At 35.9% G+C, this 22,684-nt stretch overlaps 1 protein-coding gene across 1 annotated transcript in view; it reads left to right on the top strand.

Moving 5' to 3' along the window:
• Nucleotides 1-734: 734 nt before the first annotated feature.
• SH3BGRL (SH3 domain binding glutamate rich protein like) overlaps nucleotides 735-22,684 on the top strand; it is a 62,972-nt gene continuing 41,022 nt past the window's right edge. The window contains exon 1 of the mRNA XM_046673962.1: nucleotides 735-965. Coding sequence (XP_046529918.1) covers nucleotides 921-965 — 45 coding nt within the window. The 5' untranslated portion in view covers nucleotides 735-920. The remainder of the gene's footprint in view (nucleotides 966-22,684) is intronic.

Below are 22,684 nucleotides of genomic sequence, written 5' to 3'. Positions count from 1 at the left end.
TCATTTCCCTAGAACTACAAATAACTATTTGCTCTTTCCTTTCCCCATTTCAACATCTCCTGCAACATATGATCCAATCTCCCTTTCCTCAGTCAGTTAAAAAGCAAACAAAACAAAAATCATTCATTTTCTTACACTGTATTTTCAATTTTTTTGGTTTGCAATTTCTTCCTCCATTGTGGAATCAGCCAGTCAATCAGGTCTCCTGTGAATTCTCACAGAAGCAGGATTCCCTATCTCAACAAAAAGCAAAACTCAAAAAGAAAACTAATCCTGCCGTTTCTGGGCTTAGGGAAACCTGAAACTTTTCTTAAACCTCTGTGGCATCGTTCAGTCCTTCAGTGCACAATTCCTGCCACCAGCTAACATGAGAACAATCACTACACAATAGGAGTCTAAAAATGCACAAAGCTTTGAGAGCATGGGCTTTCTTACTAGCGTCTGGACTCAACAGAGCTTCCTCTTTCAAGGAAGCTCTGCCTTATTTGCATACCTTTCTGAGAAGGAAGTTATGCGTACAACTTTTAGACTCCGTCGGAAAAGGTCTTTCATTCTAATCTAATTCAATTCAATGTTCCCTTTCTCTTTTTCTTTCTCCTCTCCCTCTCTCCTCGGGGAGGGAATAGTCAAAATTAAATGTTTCAACAGATCTCGCGGTGCTATTCGAGATTCCCTATTTAAAAAAATTAGAAATGATGCAAATAAGCCCGTGCCTTCCGGGGTTTGGGGCTGGGACTGCAGCGCTCTGAGCCCAGTAAAAGCAGCCGCGGGAGGAGGCGGGGCTCCAGCGAGTTCCCCTTCTACCTTCCCCCACCCTTCTCTTCCAACCTCTGTTCGGCCCCCTAGCTTGATTCCAGCCTTTGCTGCAGCTGCTCTCCAGCCGTTTCAGGACCCAAACAACCGCAGTTGCTGTTCCCAGGATGGTGATCCGTGTGTATATTGCATCTTCCTCTGGCTCCACGGCGGTAAGGAGGGTGGGGAGCTCACCTTTCTTGTTTTCCTACACCTCAGTCTGCTGCTGCCCCAGAACCGTTAAATTGCAGAAGTTCGTCTGGCAGCTTCTCCTTTGGAAGAAACACGTATCTCCCACCCCACCCCCCTTCTTCCCTTTCTTCCCTTTGTTGCATCGATTTCGTTTTCAATGGAGTTGAGCTTTGTTTGCTTTATGACGTTAGGGCCACATTTCTCCTTTGAAGGAAAAAGAAAGCTACCGAGTTTTGGTAGATGGGAGATGGCGGTATAGGGTCTTTAGGGTTATGTAAAGAAATCAAGTAAAAGCACACACTGGTGAGTTTCAAGAATGGAACATTTGACATGTGCTCTAGGTACTGAAACAAGGGGCAGGAGTGCACATCTGTAAAGAATGTAAAACACGCTCTAACTGAGGACGATTGAGTGGAGGCCTACTAAGGCATTGTGATTATTTTCAGAGAGTGAGACCCCTGTAGTCAGTTATTTTTCGAGTGTGTAGGAGAGGGTGTTTACCTTCAGCCTAAAGATTCTGTTAGAACTTGGCAAAGTGGGAGCGGAAGTTGGGAACAATGATACAAAGTTGTGGTTTTTTTAAAAACTTAATGTGACAAGGGACCTGTTTTTTTCTTCCATATTGTCCCTTATTTTGACTTTTTTTCTTTTTCAAGAGATTTTGCTTCTAACAGTTCCAAACTGCTTCAAATATAGTATTGAGACCTGGAAAGGGAACCAGCAAGTGGCTTCTTATGTAGTGGCCAACTGGAATTGCTGCTTCTTCAAATTATAGGACATTCCCCCCATTCGTGTGCTGGTTGATTTAGAATAACAATTTTTCAGCAGCTGTGGGGAGCAATAGGATAAACTGGAATGAAAGCCGAGTGTATATCCATGATAAATGAAAGTGTCTCTGTTTTTTAAAACTCAAGAGAAAAGCCAGCAGTGGCAAGAGCAGATGTGTGGGTTCAGGATGTAGGGTGTAGGAACTCCCTCCTTCTTCTGAGCTTTAGAACAGCAGCTATTCCATGCTTTTGTTCTTGTTGTTGTGTATTTTTGTTTTTCTTTTGTTTTTTTACCCCGAAGATGATTTGGGATAGAACTGAAGCTTATGTGAAATTACAAGAACATTGAATCTTGTTTCTTCTCACCACCCACCATATGTGGATGTGTTTAGATAGTTTTGAAATAGAATACTTAACCTTTCATTTTTTTTAGCAAGTTTAGGTTGAAAAAAAGACTTTTTATATTGCCTTTGAACCTCACTTTATGAGTTTCTTGCCTTATTAGTTTACATATATATTCATTTTGATATTTCAAAGTAATATTTGGTTAGTCTCAAGTCCAAAACAGAAATTGGAAAATTTTTAAGACCAGTTTAATACCTTAGTTAGACCCCTAATTAGATTAAACAGATCAGGAAGTTAGTTTCACTTTGAGTGATACACATTTCAATACTGCTGTTTATTCTTTGCTTTTTCCCTCTTCTACTCCTCCCCCGAAAGCAGATTAAACAGGAAACTCCTTTCAGAATTTCTATTCAAGTAAGAACAACTGCACCTCTCTCTTTGTTAAAACTTGAGTTCCTAAGAACATTAAAAATGACTACTGTCTCCTTTTATGCCCATTATTAGACTCCATTGTTGAAGACTATGAAAATAGGAAATATTTATAGTATTTGTGATTTGTTTCAGTTTTTTTCTTATTTAAGTTTCTTAAATCTTAACTAGAGATTTGTCTATTGTTGTAGTAATTATAGTTCTTATAAGTCTGTTATCAAAATTCTACTGCAGGGGCTGGCCCAGTGGCCCAGCGGTTAAGTTCGCACATTCCGCTTCAGTGGCCTGGGGTTTGCCGGTTCGGATCCTGGGTGGGGACATGGCACCGCTTGGCAAGCCATGCTATGGTAGGCATCCCACATATAAAGTAGAGGAAGATGGGCACAAATGTTAGCTCAGGGCCAGTCTTCCTCAGCAAAAAGAGGAGGATTGGCAGCAGATGTTAGCTCAGGGCTAATCTTCCTCAAAAAAAAAAAAAAAAAGAAATTCTACTGCATATTGCCAAAATAAATTCTTGTTTTATTATAAGTTTAAAGTATTTTAGATAATACTAAAACAGTATAAAGTGAGTTTAATTCAGGAAGAGCTCCTTTAGAACACAAATGGAGACTCTTCAGTTTGCAATACTAAGACTTTTCCTTTAAGCTTACTGCCATACTGTTTTTAACACACGATTTAGAAATTTTGGAGCAAACATCCTGATGTGAACCCAACAATTGTACAAAATGAGATACTCCTATAAGTGACTGAGTGTCTGAAGAATATTTTAAGAAGGTTTTGGTTTTGGACTGGTAATCCCTGACTGTTTTCATTCACTCTAATGATTGTCATAAAAATAACCAATGTTAGATGTTTTATTGGGTAGAGGAGGATCTGTGATAATTGCAAGATGATTTTAATTTATTCTGCCGCAAGTCTCCCTTTCCTCCATAGGCCGATTAAAAAGCAAAAAAAAGTTTTCAAACTTTGTGCTCAACTCTGCCCCAATTCAGAGGAGTAGCACTTGCTTCTCAAAAGTTTAGAAATGAAAGCAAGTATGTTGGTTTTTGCAAGGGATTTCTTGATAGTAGCCATAATAATGATAGTTAGTAGAAACACTTAAGTGTGTCAGGTACTATCTCATTTTTTCTTGACAATTTCTAGTCCTATGAATTAGGTACTGTGATTATCTTTATTTTTAGGATAAGGAATTACAGGTTCATCAAGGTTAAACGGCTTTCTCAGGGTCATACAACTAGTAAGCCACAGAATCCAACACAAACTGTTTGAATCCAAATAACATGTGTTTAACTACCAAGGAATACATCCTGCCAGTGATGCATGACAGCTAGGAGGCATAAGGAGATAAATGTGAACACGAGATGTGAGAGGTACGGAAACGAGTAAGTCCTGTAAGGGGAAGAATTGCCTGGGCATATACATATAGGGGAATAGAAAAATGAGGAGCTAGTGTGGAGGAGGAATAGGATGTCTAAAGGAGAATGTCAGTAAGTAGGGTAAATGATTATTCACACAAGGCCAGGGAGATAGAGAAGACATGCATATTTGGAACTGGTCTTTTATAGGTCAAGGTGTGAAAATTCAGGTCTTAATACTGTTTCTTTTTATGGAAACCATTTAGCAGGAATGCAACTCCCAAGTTATCTGTCTGTAGGATGTGATTTCTGCCTGTTCGTGCATGTCTTGACTGGCTGTAGCACAGTAGCATACACCATGTTTTTTTCTTCTCGAGATTGTAGTGCCCTGTGAATTTACATTTAATGAAAAAGGGATAGTAAGCACAGAACCTATATAACAATAAATTTCAATGACTTTTAACAAAAAGAAACATTGGCCTTTGATCAGAATTGCTAGAGTGATGATAGCTTGAAGAATTTTAACTGGTTTGGGAGTTTTCTTCCCATACTTCTTTCCCTCAGATCCATAATAATCTCCTTTTCATGGCTTCTTTGCATCCTAGGTGTGCTTGGTGTAGAAATTTTAGATTGTGGTAGATGGTTTCTAAGGGTTTTATTTATGGAATAACTTTGGTAAAATGGTCTCTTTAATGATTGCTAAAATATAAACTAGTTGTAGCTTTAATTGTCCATATACTAAATGAAATAAACATAATTTTCCTATGTAGCAGTATTCAGTGCACAAGTTGTAAAAACAAGTGAATAAAATGGACACTTTGCCAAAATATGAGTCACTAGTTACAGTATTTTCTTCATTTTGTAATATGGATATAGAACAACCAGCCACAGTTCTTCAACTATAGGGTTCTCAAGTAACTGCATCTTAAGTGACAGAGTATTTTGCTGCTCTGTCTCTGTATTTATGAACTAAACATTGATTTGATGTATGCTGTAGTCTTTGTCATAGCTACCAAGATTTGTTTGACTGCTGCTTAGAGGTATTTATAAACTACTTAGAAGAGCAAAATCGGAAACTGTTCATCAGATGACTGGACGTGCTTTTTGGATGCCCCCAACAGTGGGAAATGGCAGCTTTCACATGGCAAATGCAGGAACTCAAGATCAGTTCCTTCAACTTGGTGCCTTGTATTTGATGACTGACTTCCTGAATTTCACAGCAACAGTGGCAAAGTCTTTGGAATAATTTGGCCCAACTTAAAGAGGCTTGGGAAACACAGTTGTCAATAATGATGATTCTTGAGCATTTAAACAGGTACTTAGAAGTCAAATGGTTGTAGGGAAGAATGTATTGTGGAAGTTTAGTGAAAGATTCATAATCTGGTGGGAGAGAAGCATAAAATGGATTCATCTCTAGCTCGAAGATTAGTTACTCTATTGAGGAAAGGTTTTGATCAATAGACCTTAAAGTCAATCCTCCCCCTGGGTTGGCGTGGAAAAAAAAATAAATTGAAGCCCCAGACACAATCAGGTTGAATGTTCTAATTCTCTGTAGTTAATCTCTAAGTTGTTTTCTAAAATATATATTGTGCAGTCAAACATATATCTTGTACAGGAATTTTTTCTGCTTGAATTGAATTATCAAGGGTGAATGTTGAATTTCATTTCTTACTGATAAAATCAAACAGATTGAGAATATGTTGGTGACTATCTGACCATCTGTTTGCTTTCACTTCTACTTTGTAGCCCACCAGGAGGCCTTTTAAACCCAGTACTTAATTATTTCCTCTAACCCAGACCAAGATTAAACAAACACACATTTAGAGAGAAGGCGTAGCTCATTTATGGTGATTGTTATTATTAATATGAGAGACAAAGCTGACTTTTTACACTTGGCCAGTAGAGAAGAATTCTAAGCAAAGGGATTATTTTCTAACCCACTCCCTCACATTTTGGCTTTATTAATTTGTTTTAAGTGTTGTAGACTGTCAGAACATCAGTGAAAAAGTAAATTTAAAAATATCACGACAAATTCAAAGATGGTATATTTAAAAGTATTCAATGTCGGTGTTACTAGAATTTTTGTTTCATTACCATGACTAATTAAGATTTGACTCTAGTAATAATAAAGGCTAACATTTATTTATGCATCGTATATGTAAGGCACTGTGCCCAGTGCTTTATGTATGTTATCACAATTAGTTTAATCCTTATAAAAATGCTGTGAGGTAAGTACTATTGTTATATCCATTTCATGTAATTGGAGGGAATATCTCTAAGATCCAGAAACATTAGGTACGTAGCTCAAGATCAAAGAGCTACAAATAGCAGAACTGAGATTAAAACTCAGGTTGTTCTGACTCTGGAACCTACTCCTAAGCACTGTTTTATTTACACATCCTTTTAGACTATAGGTATTGAACAGAAATTATGTCGATAGTACATTAAAATCTTATCATGTGAGTAAGATTGCCATTTAAGGCTGGATGATGCCTGAAAAGAAAGGAAAAGACTGGATGAGGCCTACCAGGCAAATGTGCCTTCCTTCATAATCTGCATGTGAGAGTAAACTAGGAGTGGGGGAGATAGGGAGGTTAGAAGTACCATTTCCATATACAATTTATTTCTTTTTTTGTCAAATTGCCTAACCAAGGGCATGGTTTTAAATAGCATTTGTGCCACATACTGATTTTTTATGATGTTGATTCTCTTCCCTGAAAAGGTTTTCCGTGTGGCTATAGACAAACGTAATTAAAAGATAGCTTTTTATGATTCTGTAAATCTTCTAAATTCATCAGGAAGGCAGTGCTGCTATAACTTGTAAATTCTGGTTCTGCACTCTGGTCTTTGAATTCTGTCCCTTTGGCTTAGTCCTTTCTGGAAATGAGACCCTACCACAGAGTTGGAGTGGAGCCAAACATTATTGCTTAGGGGATTTCCAACAGTGAGTCAAGACAAATAGAACTTCACCTTTTAAATACCACAGAATATTTATCTCAGTTAACAGTTACAACATGAAAAATTTGTCTGTTTCACCACCACAACTCAGCCCTTTGTTTTATCATAAGTGTAACATATTTTAACTGTATGATATCAGAAACCATTCTATCCAGTGTGATATTTAAAACTTGATTCAGAAGGAAGACGAGCATAGACAATTAGTAATTATGTTAAAAATATGATAATTCATCTCACTTTAGTTTCTTATGCAAGTTGTTTGTCAGCTTTAGTTGATAATAATAAGAGCTATCATTCGTTAAGCACTTAAAATATGCCAGGTATAGCGGTAAGGACTTTACATATATTACATTTTTAAAATTTTGTGGCAACTCAATGAAATCAGTACTCTTATATGCACATTTTTATGAAGGGGAAACAGAGTCAGAGAGCTAGCAAAGTATTCTGTAGGTTTGTCTGATTCCAGAACGCATGATGTTAGTCCCTATACTATTCTGCTTCTGATTGATATTTATTAATTACCCACTATGAATGTGGCTCTGAAACTAATTTAAAAGTCATTGCAAAATTGCTTTTCTGATGAACTTGGAAAATCATGAAAAGTACTTCTTAATTAATTGTTCTGTAGCAGTACCAATAATAATTCTAGTGGCCTGTTACATCATGTAGAGAACATAGAATTCTTCAGAGCAGAAAGTAAAGTCATAATAGCTCAGTATATACTATTAGTTAGAATGCAGAACATGTACCTTTATCCCAGTATAAGAAAATTACCTTGCGTAAGGCAATATAACTAAAAGGTAAGACTGTTTTTGGAAGGGATTTTAAGCTTTTAATTAGAGCACATAGCTTTAGGATGAGGTATGTGTTATTGGCTGTTGCCTATGTGATTTGAGTAGGTCACTAAACCTTTCTTTGTTTTTTATCACCCTCACAAGTAGAATATAAATGACATAAAGTGAAAAGTATCATGAAAGAAAGCATATACAAGTGTTATTATTGGAAATCCGTTACTGAAAATTATCAAATCTGATCTCACACTTTCAGAAACTTAAACATAATTGGTCTTATGCGTCAACTAAATATTTTGAACTTGAAAGAGGCAGAGGTTGGGATGAACCTTTTTCAGAGAATTTCTATGTAAAATTTTAGGAATAAATGTATTAAATTTAAATTTTCTGAGCAATGTTGACAGGACAATCGGGTAGTAGTGGTGATATAGAGAGTTAGGCAGGTGACAAGACAAACACCTGGTGAGTTTTAAAGGGAATAAGAAGGAAGTGTGACAAGGTCCAGAATAGTGCCAGTTCCATGCCAGACTTGGAATTTATGTGATTTTTTAAAAAAGAGGTTGTTGAAAGGCAAGTACAAAAATATTATAAGGAAACTGTGACTAAACATTTACTTATTGTCCAGTTGCATTAGGGCTTATGATTACATTTTGAAGTTGACATTGAAGAATGATTTTTGTTTGGCATGTGTTTGTGTCCCCTTAGAAATTATATGGTTATGATCAGGCTCTGCATAGGGTACTTAAGAGAGGAGTATATATCTTACTTGGAATTTAGTCTGACTCTACCAAAAGGTTGACTTTGGAAACTAAAACTACACATTCCAGGGGAACCTTACCCTGCCCAAATGTCAAGGACTGCTTGGGAGAGGTCCCACCAGCCACACGGCATGTATGTGCTTTCAAAAGTCAGTGACTCTAGATTTCATGAAAAGTTATGTACCATATGATGCTTTAGAACACAAAGTATCTAACACAGTCTTATCTAAATAATTTATGTCTAGATGCCCAAATGGATTTACTGTAAATTAATATCTAATTACTTTTTGAAAGTCACTCATTTCCAGAGATGAATTTGATTTTTTTTACTGCATAATGTGGTTGGATAGAGAAGTATTAGAACTGTACTTCTAGGTTAATGTGTAAAACTAGGGAAACATTGCATAAATATCTTATTGCTTGGAATCTATAGAGAACAGCTAAAAAGGGGCTGTTGGTACAACAATTAGATACCGTATTGTGCAACAGTTCACGTTAAAAGATTTTGGGGGGAGAAAAAAGCAAAATCTGAATCCTAGGGCTATCAAAACATGGATTGCTCCAACAAACAATTATAAGGAAAAGCAGTTAGATTATCTCCCAGTTAGTGAGATAACCTACTTCTATACCCACACTTGCAAAAAGGACCACCATTTGATGTCATAAGATTTCTTGAAATCTTTGATCTTGAAATGGCAGACATTAATATATGTGTCTATTTTGTTTCAATAAAAATGTGGAGGAATTTTCATTTCATATGATTAATGATGAATCCTTATTCTATGTAAAAGCATATGATAAAAATACAGGTGGCATGTTGTGTATAATAGCGTTAAAACTTCTTTTTTGACATTTTCTCAAGGTATAGAGATTGTCTCTACCACAGTAATTGCTTTATGTCATGTAAGGCAGATTTCTGTACATAAAAAAACAGATTTTCAGGCTAAGCCAATGTTTTTACGGTTTATGTCCTAGCTTTCCTCCTCTCATACTGATGGACCTGTCATAATTAAAGTACTTTGTAGAGCTCTACTTTAGACTAGTACTATTTCAAAATTCAACAGTGATATCGACAACTTATTTACTTTCCACCAGACCATGAGCTTCTTACTGCCCAGAATATACTTATTTGTGATGAGTTTCTAAATAAATATTTGTTGATGGATGAATGCATGACTTGTTTAAATTCAAGTGTAAACAGGTCATCCGAATGGAGATGTGCAGTTACTAGTGGGAAATGCATGACTAGAACTTGGGAAAGATGGTGTCTGGAGAGTAGATTTGGGAGTCATTGACAAAGAGGTGCTTGAAACCATAGGAAAGAATGAGCTCACATGGAGGGAGGAATTATAGAGTCAGATGAGAAGAGGGCTGTGAACAAAGACAGGACTTTGGTGAATGTTCATGTTTAGGATGATGTGAAAGGAAGCAGCTGCAGAAGGAAACAGGAAGATTCATTAAGAGAGATCAGAGTAGTGTCCTTGCATGGAAGCAAGGGCAGGGAAAGAGTTTTCAAGAAGGGTGAGCATTGTTGCTGGTGCCATACAGAAATCATAAAAAGTGATTTTAAAAGGCTGTTCAATTCAAAATAAGGAAATTATTGGTGACCTTGGAAATAGCAGTTTCAGTGGAATGGTGAGGACAGCAGCCTGATTGCGAAGCTTTGAGAAATGTGGTGCATATGAGGAAGAGGTGAGTACGTAGACTAATATTTGAGCAGTTTGGTGAAAGGAAAGAAGGAAGATAGCTGAAAAGAATTAAAATGACATTATTCTAGAGTTATTTAAAAAGCACAAAACTAAGTGAGCTGGGATTTTGCCTTGAAAAATCCTATTTGTCAGTTTCCTCAGCCTAGATTTATTAGAACACTGCTGATTTTTTGTTTCACTGTAGAATCAAGTTTAAAGTAACTCAATGACTTGTGGTTGAAATATTATAGAGTTAATATTTTGGAAATTATGACAGAGAGAGAAGATGAATATTTGTGATTAGAGAACAATGAAACCAAATAAACATCTTTATATTATTTCTACTTGAAAATGTCCAGTGAGCACTTTTTATCAAGAAAAATCCAAATTACTTCAGAAAGCATTGTCTTTAAGTTATAAAAGCCTTTGCTAATTTGAGTTACCATATAAAATCTACGTTGACAATGTAGCAAAATATATTTATTTTTAGTGATAAATTTAAATTACCCTTGTAAGAGGATATGCAGAAAAGTTGAAGTTCTTATAGAAATTATAAAGAACAGCTGGAAATTTACATTACCCCACTTGCCAAACTTCAGTAAAGACAAGTTTGACTCTTTAGAAAATATTACTCTCTACACTTTAACTTCTTACTATGAGGTGGATTATTTCAGTCATAAGAAAGTACAATTTGTCTGTTATTTTTCAATTTAGTCTTTTACATTTAGTCCCGTGCTCCCCAATTTTAATCTAGCTTCCAGGAAACTAGAAAGAATATAAAGTTGGAAGGTCAGTAGGCCGATATCGATACCTTAACGATTTCTGGGCTGATTTGGGATTGGGTGAAGGCAATTCAAGAAAAACAGACAAAGAAACATAAATGGAAAGGAATTAGAAATTTGGGACTCCATATAAATGAAATTATTAAATTCTAGATCAGAGAGTTTATGGAGCTCTGGTTTAATACTTCTACATTGACCAAACTTAATAGTGTATGTCCACACACATGCCATATAAACACTTGGCAGAGATGCTCAACTGTAGAGCCTTACATGGAGTGGACAATTTTACTAAATTATGTGGATAGGCCCTGCCAATTCTGAATCTATAGGGGGTGCTGGGGATTCTCTTCTTTTCACCCCAAAATTCATTCATTCATTCATTCAGAAAATATTTATTGCCACCCACCAGGCTAGACTCTGGACTCAGGTCCTCAACGGCAAAAAAGGACCAGGAATAAAGATTCCTCAGCCTCTTCCCTGAGCCAGAATAAGGGAGGGAGTATGGGGGTGTCAATTTTGGGGACTAACTTACATGGTCTGCAAATAAAGAGGCATATATGAGAGGCTCAAACGCAGAAGTACTTTATGGACTTCTTGTGTGAAAGTTGGTACCCTGTCTCACAGGAATCAGCATTCTCCTGCCCACTAACAAATGCCTCCAAGTATTTTGTCCACCCCTTCCAGTCACCCTGACAGTGATTTCCTTGAATAACTATTCTGAAAACAGTGATAGTTTATTAGTTAAATTCAAACTTTCCTCAGTTTTCCTGCTGTTTCACTAGAGAAGCGTGTGGGAAGTAGATCCTAAGCACAATTTGCACTCTTTCTTACGTTTGAACATTTTGCACAGGCGTGATTATTATATAGCTCTTATTAAAGGCAAATGTAGCAGTGATGACAAGTTCATTGCCTATTTCTATCACTTACCTTGGGATTCTGGAACAAAGGATGCGAGGCCCCTTTTTCATTATCTGAAGAATGCCTTTTACAATTCTCTATAATCCCTTCACCTTGGGATCACCCTGGCCTTGATTTTTTGTGTAAACGCTTATTCTTTACAAAAATCTGAAGTGTGTTCATTAACTCCTTTATTTATAACGCTGCAAAGGTCTTATGTTTGTCTCAACCTTTCCTACTCTCCTTAGCTCTTTCCTTCTTTTCCAAAGATTAAAGGATTCCCAAAAGTATGGTTTAATGTTTTGTTCAGGGTTCTGCATATCAATGTGCTTTATTTACTTTGGGTTTAGTTCATGCCACTGCTGTAATTAAATTTAAGGATCGTCTCTTGAGCCAGACTTTCCAGTATGGGGGCTATTCAACATGTTTGACTTTGGTCAAGCATATGACAAAGAGCTTAAGTGCTGAAATATTATTTCTCTTTATGTTTCCACCAAATAATTAGATAAGTAAAGATCATTTTAGCTTCTCCTTCCTGCTTCCAACATATTTCTAACTCTCCTCCCCCCCAACATTTGAACTCTGTCAAAAATAGTTGCCTCTGGGGCCAGCCTGGTGGTGCAGCAGTTAAGTTCGCACATTCTGCTTCGGCAGCCTGAGGTTCGCCGGTTTGGATCCTGGGTGTGGACATGGCACCACTTGACGAGCCATGCTGTGGCAGGTGTCTCACATATAAAGTAGGGGAAGATGGGCATGCATGTTAGCTCAGGGCCAGCTTTCCTCAGCAAAGAGAGGTGGATTGGTGGCAGATGTTAGCTCAGGGCTAATCTTCCTCAAAACAACAACAACAAAAAAGAAGAAGATTGCCTCATTACTGAGAGTTAATAAGCGTCAAAATCCATTTGGGACCTGTTGTTCTGGTGGATAAATTTTCTCCTAGTACCAGATTGTTCTTAAAATAGCATTATGTCTTTCAGATTTTTATGATGGTGCTTTAGTGGGAGACTAAAACAACCATATCTAGATAAAAAGGGCATGGGAAAAATTAATCTTTTTGTGATTAATGTCACTTGTTATTAAGAAACCTAGAGTATAACACTGGAAGTTTCTTTTCAATTGTTAAAAAACATAATAGCTTTTGGTTTCTTCCATTTTTTTATCAGTATCAAACTTACTGAAAATAAAATATTAGAAGCATCTGGATAGAAGAGATCATAGGAGGTCATCCAGTCCATCCACATAAGGACTGCCTGTGAACTGTCCCAGAAAGATTGTAATCAACTTTCTCTTAGTAAACTCTCCAAAGAAGGAAATGTACAACCTCCCTTGGTAGTATGCTGCAGTGCTAATTTCTATTCCTTGTTGTTCTAGACTCTGGGACTAAGATTGTGGAAATCTGGGTGACCAATGAAGAATATTTTTTTTTACCTCTTTTTGTGTAGCGAAGAGGGAGATCAGATTCTTGAAACCATGGAAGCAAAGAAAGTAAAGCACTATACAGTACATAGAGATCCACCAGTTATCAATTCAACATATATTTTCTAAATAACCTGCTGATAAAATATTCCCCTCTGTAGGGCACGAGGTCTTTGTCTTAAAAGAGCTTACAACCTAGCTTGTTTTGGAAAGCTTAAAATAGGTCTGATGATTTTATTTTCTTCTCTTCTGTTCCTCTACTTTTTTAGGAAGCGTTCTGGGTATTGTTCATGGCTGTAGATCAATACACTTCAGATGATGCCGTAATGGAATATTCCCATATATTAGTTATTCTGTAAGACTCTTGATTTATTGAATTTAAAGTATAATCTCAAAATAAGCATTTTAAACATTTTTAAATCAATAAATCCCTCAAGCCCAAGTTTTTGGCATTTTTTATTTATGATAGTTGATCTTGTTATTAGTGAAGAAAATTGTATGGCATGTCTAATGTAAGACCTAATGCAATGCCTTTAAAAAATTCAATTTCCAGAAAAATATTGTCTTGTAAAATTATGAATTATACTGCTTGCTGTAGTAGAGAAAACACAGCTGTTTTAGAACTCTGAACTGAAGACTGTGACTCTTTAATGTTTAATAGTAATTTGTTTGCAATCCTTTCCATCATTAGTATACTAATCAACAAGGGAGCTCTGGATCTGGGAGTAAACGCCTTAGGATAATGGGTTAATCTCTGTGCTTTTTCCCCCTCTATAAAATAGAAGAAATGACCTTATCCCTACTTCCCAGGAATGTTAGATTTTTAAAAATGTGATTAATAACAAGTATTTTGAGTTCCTTTGAATGAAAATTCTTTTCCATTAGCAGCCCAAAATAATTTGTTAAAACTGTTAAGGCAGAATACCCTTTCTATTTTCCATTATAAATTAGAATTTTGCGTTTGTTTTTAGTAGTCCAAGATTAGGTTTCAAGAACCTTAGCACATTGTTTTGTTTTGAAATCCTAATATGGCACAGAAGAGAGTCCTACCTGTTATTCCTTTTCCATTGAAAATGAACTCTTCTCTTAAGGAAAAATATTGTAGATTCTTATGTTGTTTCTCTCTCTCTACCCCTCACCCTTCCCCCATTCCTCTCTCTCTGGTTCTTTTCGATGCTGTTGTAATAATGCACAGTAATGTGCAGTTAGTTGAGCGTGAGGTTTAGTAAAAAGCTGTGTCCCAAAAAAGTTATATTTTAAGCAAGGAAAAAGGTATGAAGAAAGATCATACAGGACTTTCAACTCGAGAAAACAGGCTAATAATATTGCTTGTGACATTCACATTTCCAAATTAGAAATTGTAGCATATAAAGACTTTTGTATATTTAATACTGTGTTCTAGAAAGAGAATCCTATGCTACTGAAAATGATCACATTCTTTTCATTAATGATCTTTCTCTTTTTGGATGATTTCCTCCTCACCCTCCATTTCTTCTGAAACTATTAGTTAGTAGCTCTTATACTTATTTGTAAAATATTAAAAATCTACTCTCTTTGGCTATTTTTCAACTATTTCAAGCAAATTTGCAGTAGGTTCCGGTCTCGAGACCATCCTATATTATAAACAAATTTTGTGAAACCCTACTGTATATCCCTCAAATATGACTTCTTCAAAGTACAGTTTATGAATCAGGAACACAAGCTGAGATACAGGTTATGTGTTTAACCCAAAACCACATAGTTAGAGGCAAGACTAACAGTGAATCATTAATAGATATTAGAAGACATTATTTCAGGTCACAATTAATCTGTGAGATTAAGGTGGTTTGTATTTACTAACTTCATGTTTTTACAAGAAGCTTATTTTGAACCTCCCTTATAATTTGATTATATTTTCTTTAAACCTCGTGTTTTGACACAGTATAATAAAAGGACCAAAATCATCCTTTATTTAGTCTTTTTTTTTTTGACAACAGTCTATTTCCTTCTTTTTCCTCAACTCTGGGAATGAGAATACAGACTTTTAAAAAGTTATTAGAGAAACTATGAGGGGGTTGTTATTGTAGTTTCTTTTTGGAGATTGCTAATTTGAAGCTGACTCAGCTTCAGTCTTTTCTAAAGAAGATAATGGATCTGATAATAACCTGATGAATGATATGCAGAGCTAAGTAAAGCTGACTTCCTCATAAAAGCCTTGTACAGGTAGAGACTATATTTCACTCAATACCCAGGCTTTTTTTTAAAGCCCTTCAAGCCTGAGGTAAGCTTTGCCACTCTCAATACCAATTCTATTAATTTTATATAATTAAGACTAAGGAAACACAATGATCCTAGTTGGGCTGTTAAGCAAAATTATAGGTCACTACCAATTATGCTGTAAATAAAGTCAAGGCCTCAGAAAGAGGAATGCTGTATCTTAACCTATCAGTGGGTAGTAAATTAATTTTTCTTCTGAAAAAATGAAGTTTCTTTTTAAAATTAGGCCTTTGTCAGATTTTTAGACACCTATGTTCAGCCCGGTGTTCTTTTGGATATTCTTTAGTGAAACTTACGGATTTGTAAACATTAGCTGAACTTTTGCTCCTATGAAAGGTTTTATTCCATAGTGAATGGGGTTACACTGATAATGTTAAACTTGAGTAATAGGAGGGCATGACTTAGGAATCTCAGCACCCATTTGATAATGTATATATTTCTGAGAACTACAGTCTAAATCTAAGCTGAGTTAAATTCATACTTTATCTTTTATTTGGAGAAAATTCAACCATCCTCTCAATTGTCTCTCCCTCTGCAATCCATTCCACCTAGAATCGCCATATTAACCTTCCTAAATATACTTTAATTTTCTCTGGAAAATACCCTCAATGTAGGTTAAGTGTCTTTTTATAATCCAGTAACACTTTGTGCATATTTTAGTATCACTGCATATTGTATTGTTTATAGATGTCTTCCCCACTAGACTGTGAACTCCTTCGGGTTAGGGACCTTGTTTTGTTCATCTCTGTTGTGTTCTCCAACTGTAGCACAGTGCCTAGTCCCCAGAAAGTATGTAATGAACACATGCTTATGGAATTAGTGGATGAATGAATAAATGCATGCACGAATAAAGCACTTGATTTATCCCAAAAAGTAGTGTCTATGAAATCGTGGATTTGATGTGCTAATTCTGTTTTTTTCTATTGCTCATTAATATAAACATGTAAAATTAAATAAACATCTTCATTCATGTACTAAAAATCTTCTTCTGTGCCATCAGTGGTAAGTACTGCACTAGAGGCACTCTTTGGTCAAAACATCTGGGCTTACTACTTCCTTCATGTGCGAATTATTTCCTCACCTCGGTTCCTTTGTTCCCAGTGTTTCCTCCACCGAAGTTATTCTTCTTCTCCCATTCCACAGGCCCTGGTCTTACTCCTTCTTCCTCCTCACTAGTGAAGTCTTTCCTGGCTACTTAAAGTAAGACAGTTCTCTCTACCTCTATTCCTTTAGCACTTATTGTTTATGATTCATGAGGGATGTTCATCATATTGTCAGTTGTCTTTTTGTGACCATGTTCTGATCACTCCATTAAACTCTTTGAGGATAGGGATTATATCATATATGTCTTCAATCCCTAGCCCATAAGAGATGTTCAGTAATTGCTTGTTGATCGCTTTACTTTTCTTAATAATGTTGCTGCGTTAATAAAGTGTTGCTGCATTAGTGTAAGATTTTTAATGGAAGGAATTGTATCTATTGGTGAAGTCTATTTATAGACCCATAGAATCTTCTAGGTGAACTGGACCTATAGACTAATATGTCTAACGTTTTATTCAATGCAAACTTCTCTTTTTCACAGCCTTTTAAATACTGACTTTCTCCATTGATACTTATAGTAATTCTTCAAATAGACTGTTCCATTGTTAGACAACTCTGGTTAACTTCTACTACTAGCTACTAACTACTACTGTTAACTACTAAGTTAGTAAATACAACTTCTAGTAATTCTTTGAATAGGTCGCTTCATTGTTAGGTAACTTTAGTTATTAAAAAGAATTTTAAATTAAGCCAAAATGTGGTTTGTTGTAACCTCTACCCAGTGGTTTGGATTTTTGTATTTGGAAGTAGATCTTCTCCTTGTTATCAGAACCCTTCACCTAAGGTAAGACCTCTGTCATGCCTCCTCGCAGTTTTCTGAAGATAATTTTTGGATGTCTGTCTCCAGACTGAGTATTGCTAGTTCTTTCAAATATTCCATATGATGCATATATTTTATGTCATTTACCATCCTGTCTACCACCTTCTAATTTGAGCCTGACTAATGATTGAAAAAATTTTTTAATCCTGAAGCCTTTAGTGTAAGTCTTCAATGAAATCTTGGAGATATATATATAGTTACATTTCTGAGAAATTCAATAAATTTTAATAAAAGTGTATTAGGATGAATGGTGTGTTTGGACTCCTTGTGACTGGTAAGACTCTGATGACAATGTTACCTGGAATAAATGTTGTGATAGAGATAAAAGCTGTACTTTTGTTTTGTAATTAAGTGGAAAAGTGATTTTCAAATCCCTAATTTTCTATTAGGACAAATTGAAGAGGGGCATTTTTATGATCATTGGACTACTACGGCTACATTCACTGAATGAATTCGCTAGGTGAATTTACACAGGTGAATACGTATGTACCATCACAGTGGGTTAATTATTAGTATTAGAGCTGGTTATGGTAGACAGAGTAATGGCCTCCCAAAGATGTCCATATTCTAACCCCTGGAACCTGTGCCTGTGTTACCTTACATGGCAAAAGGGACTTGTGCAAATGTGATTAAACAAAAGATCTTGAGAGGAGAGGCTATCTTGGATTATCCAGTAGGTACTGATGTCATCACAAGGTTCATTATAAGTGGAAGATGGAGAAGAGAGTCAGTGTCGGATGGATGCCATATGAGAACAATTTGACAGTCATTTCTGGCTTGAAAATGGAAGAAAGGGCCATGAACCAAGGAATGCGGACAGCCTGTAGAAGGTGGAAAAAGCAACAAAACAGATTCTCTCCTCCCTATAGACTCCAGAATAGAATACAACCCTGCCAACATCTTGCTTTTGGCCCACTGAGACGTGTTGGACTTCTGACCTCCAGACATTTAAGATAATAAATTTGTGTTATTTTAAGCCACTAAATTTATGGTAATTTGTTAGAGAAGCTAATATACTAGTATTCCAATTAAATAGTGTTGGTTTCCCTTGACATGTATAGAAAATTGAAAATAGGAGGTTCTAGAATGTTGCCAGTATTGAAGAGGCAGAATAAGATTCCTGTAGGTATCAGTTGAGCATTTTTCCAATGATTCGTTCATTTTGCAGTTGTCTATTTGGGACTGTGATCAGAACCCTGCAATATCTAATCTGGCATCACAGGGATTGTATCTGTCTGCTTGTTTTGTTGAGAGAGACACATCACTTTGGACAGAGTCAGTATGTTATGAATTGTCAGTATAACTCAATCTCCATATGAACACTTTCTGACTATATAATATAGATAGTTATAGAGACAGTTTGGCAGAAGGAACCAAACACAGGGCTATCTTGAGATCTAATCCCAAAGTTTTTCTTCCTCAAGAGAGATTTTAAGCAAGTCTCCCTGCTTTTCTATGCCTAAGATCTTTATGAATAAGCAAATAAGCCATCTCTCATATTAAAGGCAATTAACATGCTATATAATAATTGGCTTATTCTCAAAACTTCATGAAGATAATAAGCAATGAGATATTTAATTTATATGAAAGTTGTTAAGCGTCAGTTAATGGCAGAAAACAAGGATGTGATGATATTAAATGACTAGTTCTGGCATTCTTAAAGAAGTAGTAGCAGAGTGATGATTAGAATTTTGCTGGTTTAAATGAGTATTTTTAGATTGTGCTGTATTTCACTATAATAAGATCTAGGTAGCGATTTATGTCATTCATAGTAATAACCTTTAATCTGAAAGGAACTTTAAATTTAGTTATTTATAAACTCATTTCACACATAAAACTGAGTTTCAGAAGGCCGAAGGGACTTGATCAGGATCACACAGCTCACTAGTAACATCGCTCGCTGGGAGAACAGACACAGTTTTACATAAATTGCTGGTGTCAAAACTAATCTTTGTAATTCATATGGAATTTCCAGAATTAATTTATGCAAGTAAAGATATTTTTAGTGTGGGATGGGGTGAGGTAGGGATAAGGAATTATCTGATTTACCTAGATTTTTTTAATTTGCAATACTTGAACTTACTAGATAATTGCCAACCATCCTTTTCACTTTTTGGTATAAAGGTCTGGCTTTTACTCTGCATCTTGGTCTACTGATAAATGGCCATCTTCAAGCTAGGACTTAACAAAATTTAATTTTTTTAGTATGAAAATGTTTTGCCTTCTTGCAAATTGACACGAGTACTTCTTTATATTTTCATTATTATTGTATGTTTTTTGAAAGAACACTTTTATTTTAAGTCACAACATCAATAATCTGTCTTAACAATGTGTGAGTGACAGACAGACAGAGAGACAGACAGACAATGAGTTATTTCTTTTGAGTAAATCCCAGATTCACACAGAAAACCAATAACAACCCACAGCAGCCATATGGCTATGGGTCAGTCACCCTTGGCTTAGTGGCTGAATCATGAATGTGTTTACATTTGGTTTTATTCCTGAGGTAGGCTGAATAATAGCTCCCAAAGATATCTAGGTCCTAATCTGTAGAACCCGTCAATGTTACCTTATTGGCAAAAGAGACTTTGCCGGTATGATTAACTTAAGGATCTTGAGAAGGAGAGGTTATCCTGGATTATTTAGGTGGGCCTTAAATGTAATTACAAAGGTCATATAAGAGGGAGGCAGAGGAAAATTTCATGACAGAAGGGGAAGTAAGAGATATGATGGTGGAAATAAGAGGTTGGAGTGATGCAAGGAAGGGCTCACAAACCAATAACTGCAAGTGGTCTCTAGAAACTAGAAGAGGCGAGGAAAACGGAATCCCCCCTAGAGCCCTCAGAAGAAACCAGTCCGGCTACCATGTTGATTTTAGCCCATGAGACTAATTTCAAACTCTGACCCCCAGACCTATCAGTGAATAAATCTCTGTTGTTTTAAGCTAGTACATTTCTGGTAATTTGTTATTATGACAATAGGAAATTAATGAAATCCCCCACTCTTCTATTTATATGTTTTGTATTCTTGGCCAATTCATTTAACTCTGTCCTGCTTTTGTTCCTCTTAGGTAAACCTGGGCTTAACCTTGCCTGTATTACAGACCTTTTAAGCCTGTCCTGAGGAGATTTGTGAAGTTGTACCCAAAATAAATGCTTTGGGCTTCTCACAACAATGGTATCATTGTGAAAAATAGAATACCAGAGGCCAAATGTTGGTTAATTGGTTGTTAGATCCCACACCACTGAGAAACATGGTACAAATTTTTAAGTTACTTCATGAATTTAAAACTGCTGCATTTTATTTTGATCAGAAGATCACCAGCAATCAAATAATGTCTCGTTTGTGAATTCCATTTTATTTTTCTACTTAAAAATAACCGAAATTTTCTCTTCTGTACATTTCTCACCACCATATGCACTTACTCTGGTGGGTCTATTTCAGAACAGAGAGCCTGTCTCATTGCTTGCGAAACCCTCGGGGCTTGAGTCTATGTGAAGAATGCACAAAAATTCTTGAACAAACTATCAGATGGGACTGTTGACAGCTCCCTAGCCTATAGAAAACTAGTTGTCTTGTGTTTTTACTTTTGCTTTAGAAGTGAATTATTTTTTACTTGCTGTCTTGATAAGTATCTAAAAGGCACAATGATTTCATTTGCTTTTTAAGCTTTAAGTAATAATAGCCTTTTACCTGTAATTAGTCTTTAAATCATGGAATTTAAAAAAAATTTGTTTTTTTTTTTTTTTAGTTCTTATAAGCTCAATATGTTGTTAAATAGTCTAAGGCAAGAAGGGGCTGAGTAAAATGAATGGTGAACTAATGCCTGGAGTATTAACCCACATGATAACATACTTCACTCATTTCTTGGATTTCTGCACTCTCTAGCAATTTACAGAAGTTATTACAAAATAAACTGTGATAATGTAGCTTCATGTTCTCTCATATATTTCACTAAGCAGAGAGTTTTAGATACTAGGGCTTTAGAAAATAATGATTACAGAGATTGCACATAAGTATGTATAGACCTTTCCTAGTGGTAGTTAATATTAATGTGTTTACAATAACAGTCCATTTTAAACCATAGTGTATAGTCAATCCACTTTATTCATATGTTTTGAGTATATAACTTCTTTTGTTCAACTGAATGACATTAATTGTGAGCTTATAAGTTACATATATATACATATAGTTACATATAGCACTTAGAGGTTTTAAGACTAACTATTACTTAAGTTTGGGAATCCTGAGTGTCCTGGATGCAATGTCAGTTCTCTTTTGAAAAGAACACAGATAATTGGGTAACTCTTTTTTAGGGAAGTCTGTGATGCATATTCATCTCTGCTGCCTAGAATTCATTTCCAGAGGCTATGGAGGAAGTGTCAATGATTAAATGACATGGAGTTACTAGTAATTAGGGAGTTTCTACACATGTGGTGTAGTGGAAAGTACACTGGATTTGGAGTAGGAAGTTCAGAGGTTGAGTTTTAGTTCCACCATTCATAGCTATGTTATAGGTCCCCTCATTTCTGTGAACATCAGTGACCTCAACTAGAAAATGAGTATACTGGTATTTGTTCTACCTATTCCGAGGTTGTTTTAATGAATAGGTACCTATATATTCATTCGTCAAGTATATTTTGAGCATTTTCTCTGTGCTTGGTTCCATGCTAGACCCTGGGAATTCAGCAGTGAACATAGCCCCTACTTTCATTAAGCTTACATTCTGATTGAAAATGCAAATATTAAAGAAGTAAACACATAAATAAATATATAATTACAACTTGTGATAAGTGCTGTGAAAGAAGAGGATAGGGTTTAGTGTGAGAGCATAAGAGACTTAGTTTAGATAGTGTGGTCAAGAAATGTCCCACTGTGGTGGTGATAATTAAGCTTAGTCCTGAAGGAAAGAAAGAAAACCAGGTAGATGACATGCAAGAAAAAGAATATTTCAGGCAGAGGAACAGCAGCTGCAAAGATCTAGAGGAAGAAATGAGCTCGACATATTTGAGGAATACAGGCGATCCCTGATGTGGCTGGAGCAAAATGAATAACTTGAGATAAAATTGGAGTAGAAGTCAGAAGACAGATCAAATAGAGCCTTGAGAGCACAATGGCAAACTTTATAAACCCTAAAATCCTCTACAAGTTTAAAGTGTGTATTATTTGCACTACTATTATGAACATAATATCCCTGACTTCCTTCATCTCTGTAATGTGTGGCCTTGACTCTTGACACACGAAGATAAGCTTCTGTATATCTGTATTTGTACTTTGAACCAAATGGAATGAAAACTGGGTTTCCCTCACTTGCCTTAACATTAAAAGTATTCTAGG

The sequence above is a fragment of the Equus quagga genome, chromosome 10 (assembly GCF_021613505.1).
Source record: "Equus quagga isolate Etosha38 chromosome 10, UCLA_HA_Equagga_1.0, whole genome shotgun sequence".
In the NCBI taxonomy this organism is placed as follows: domain Eukaryota; kingdom Metazoa; phylum Chordata; class Mammalia; order Perissodactyla; family Equidae; genus Equus; species Equus quagga.
The sequence above is the reverse complement of the archived record's forward strand: the minus strand, read 5'-3'. Positions and strand labels throughout refer to the sequence as shown.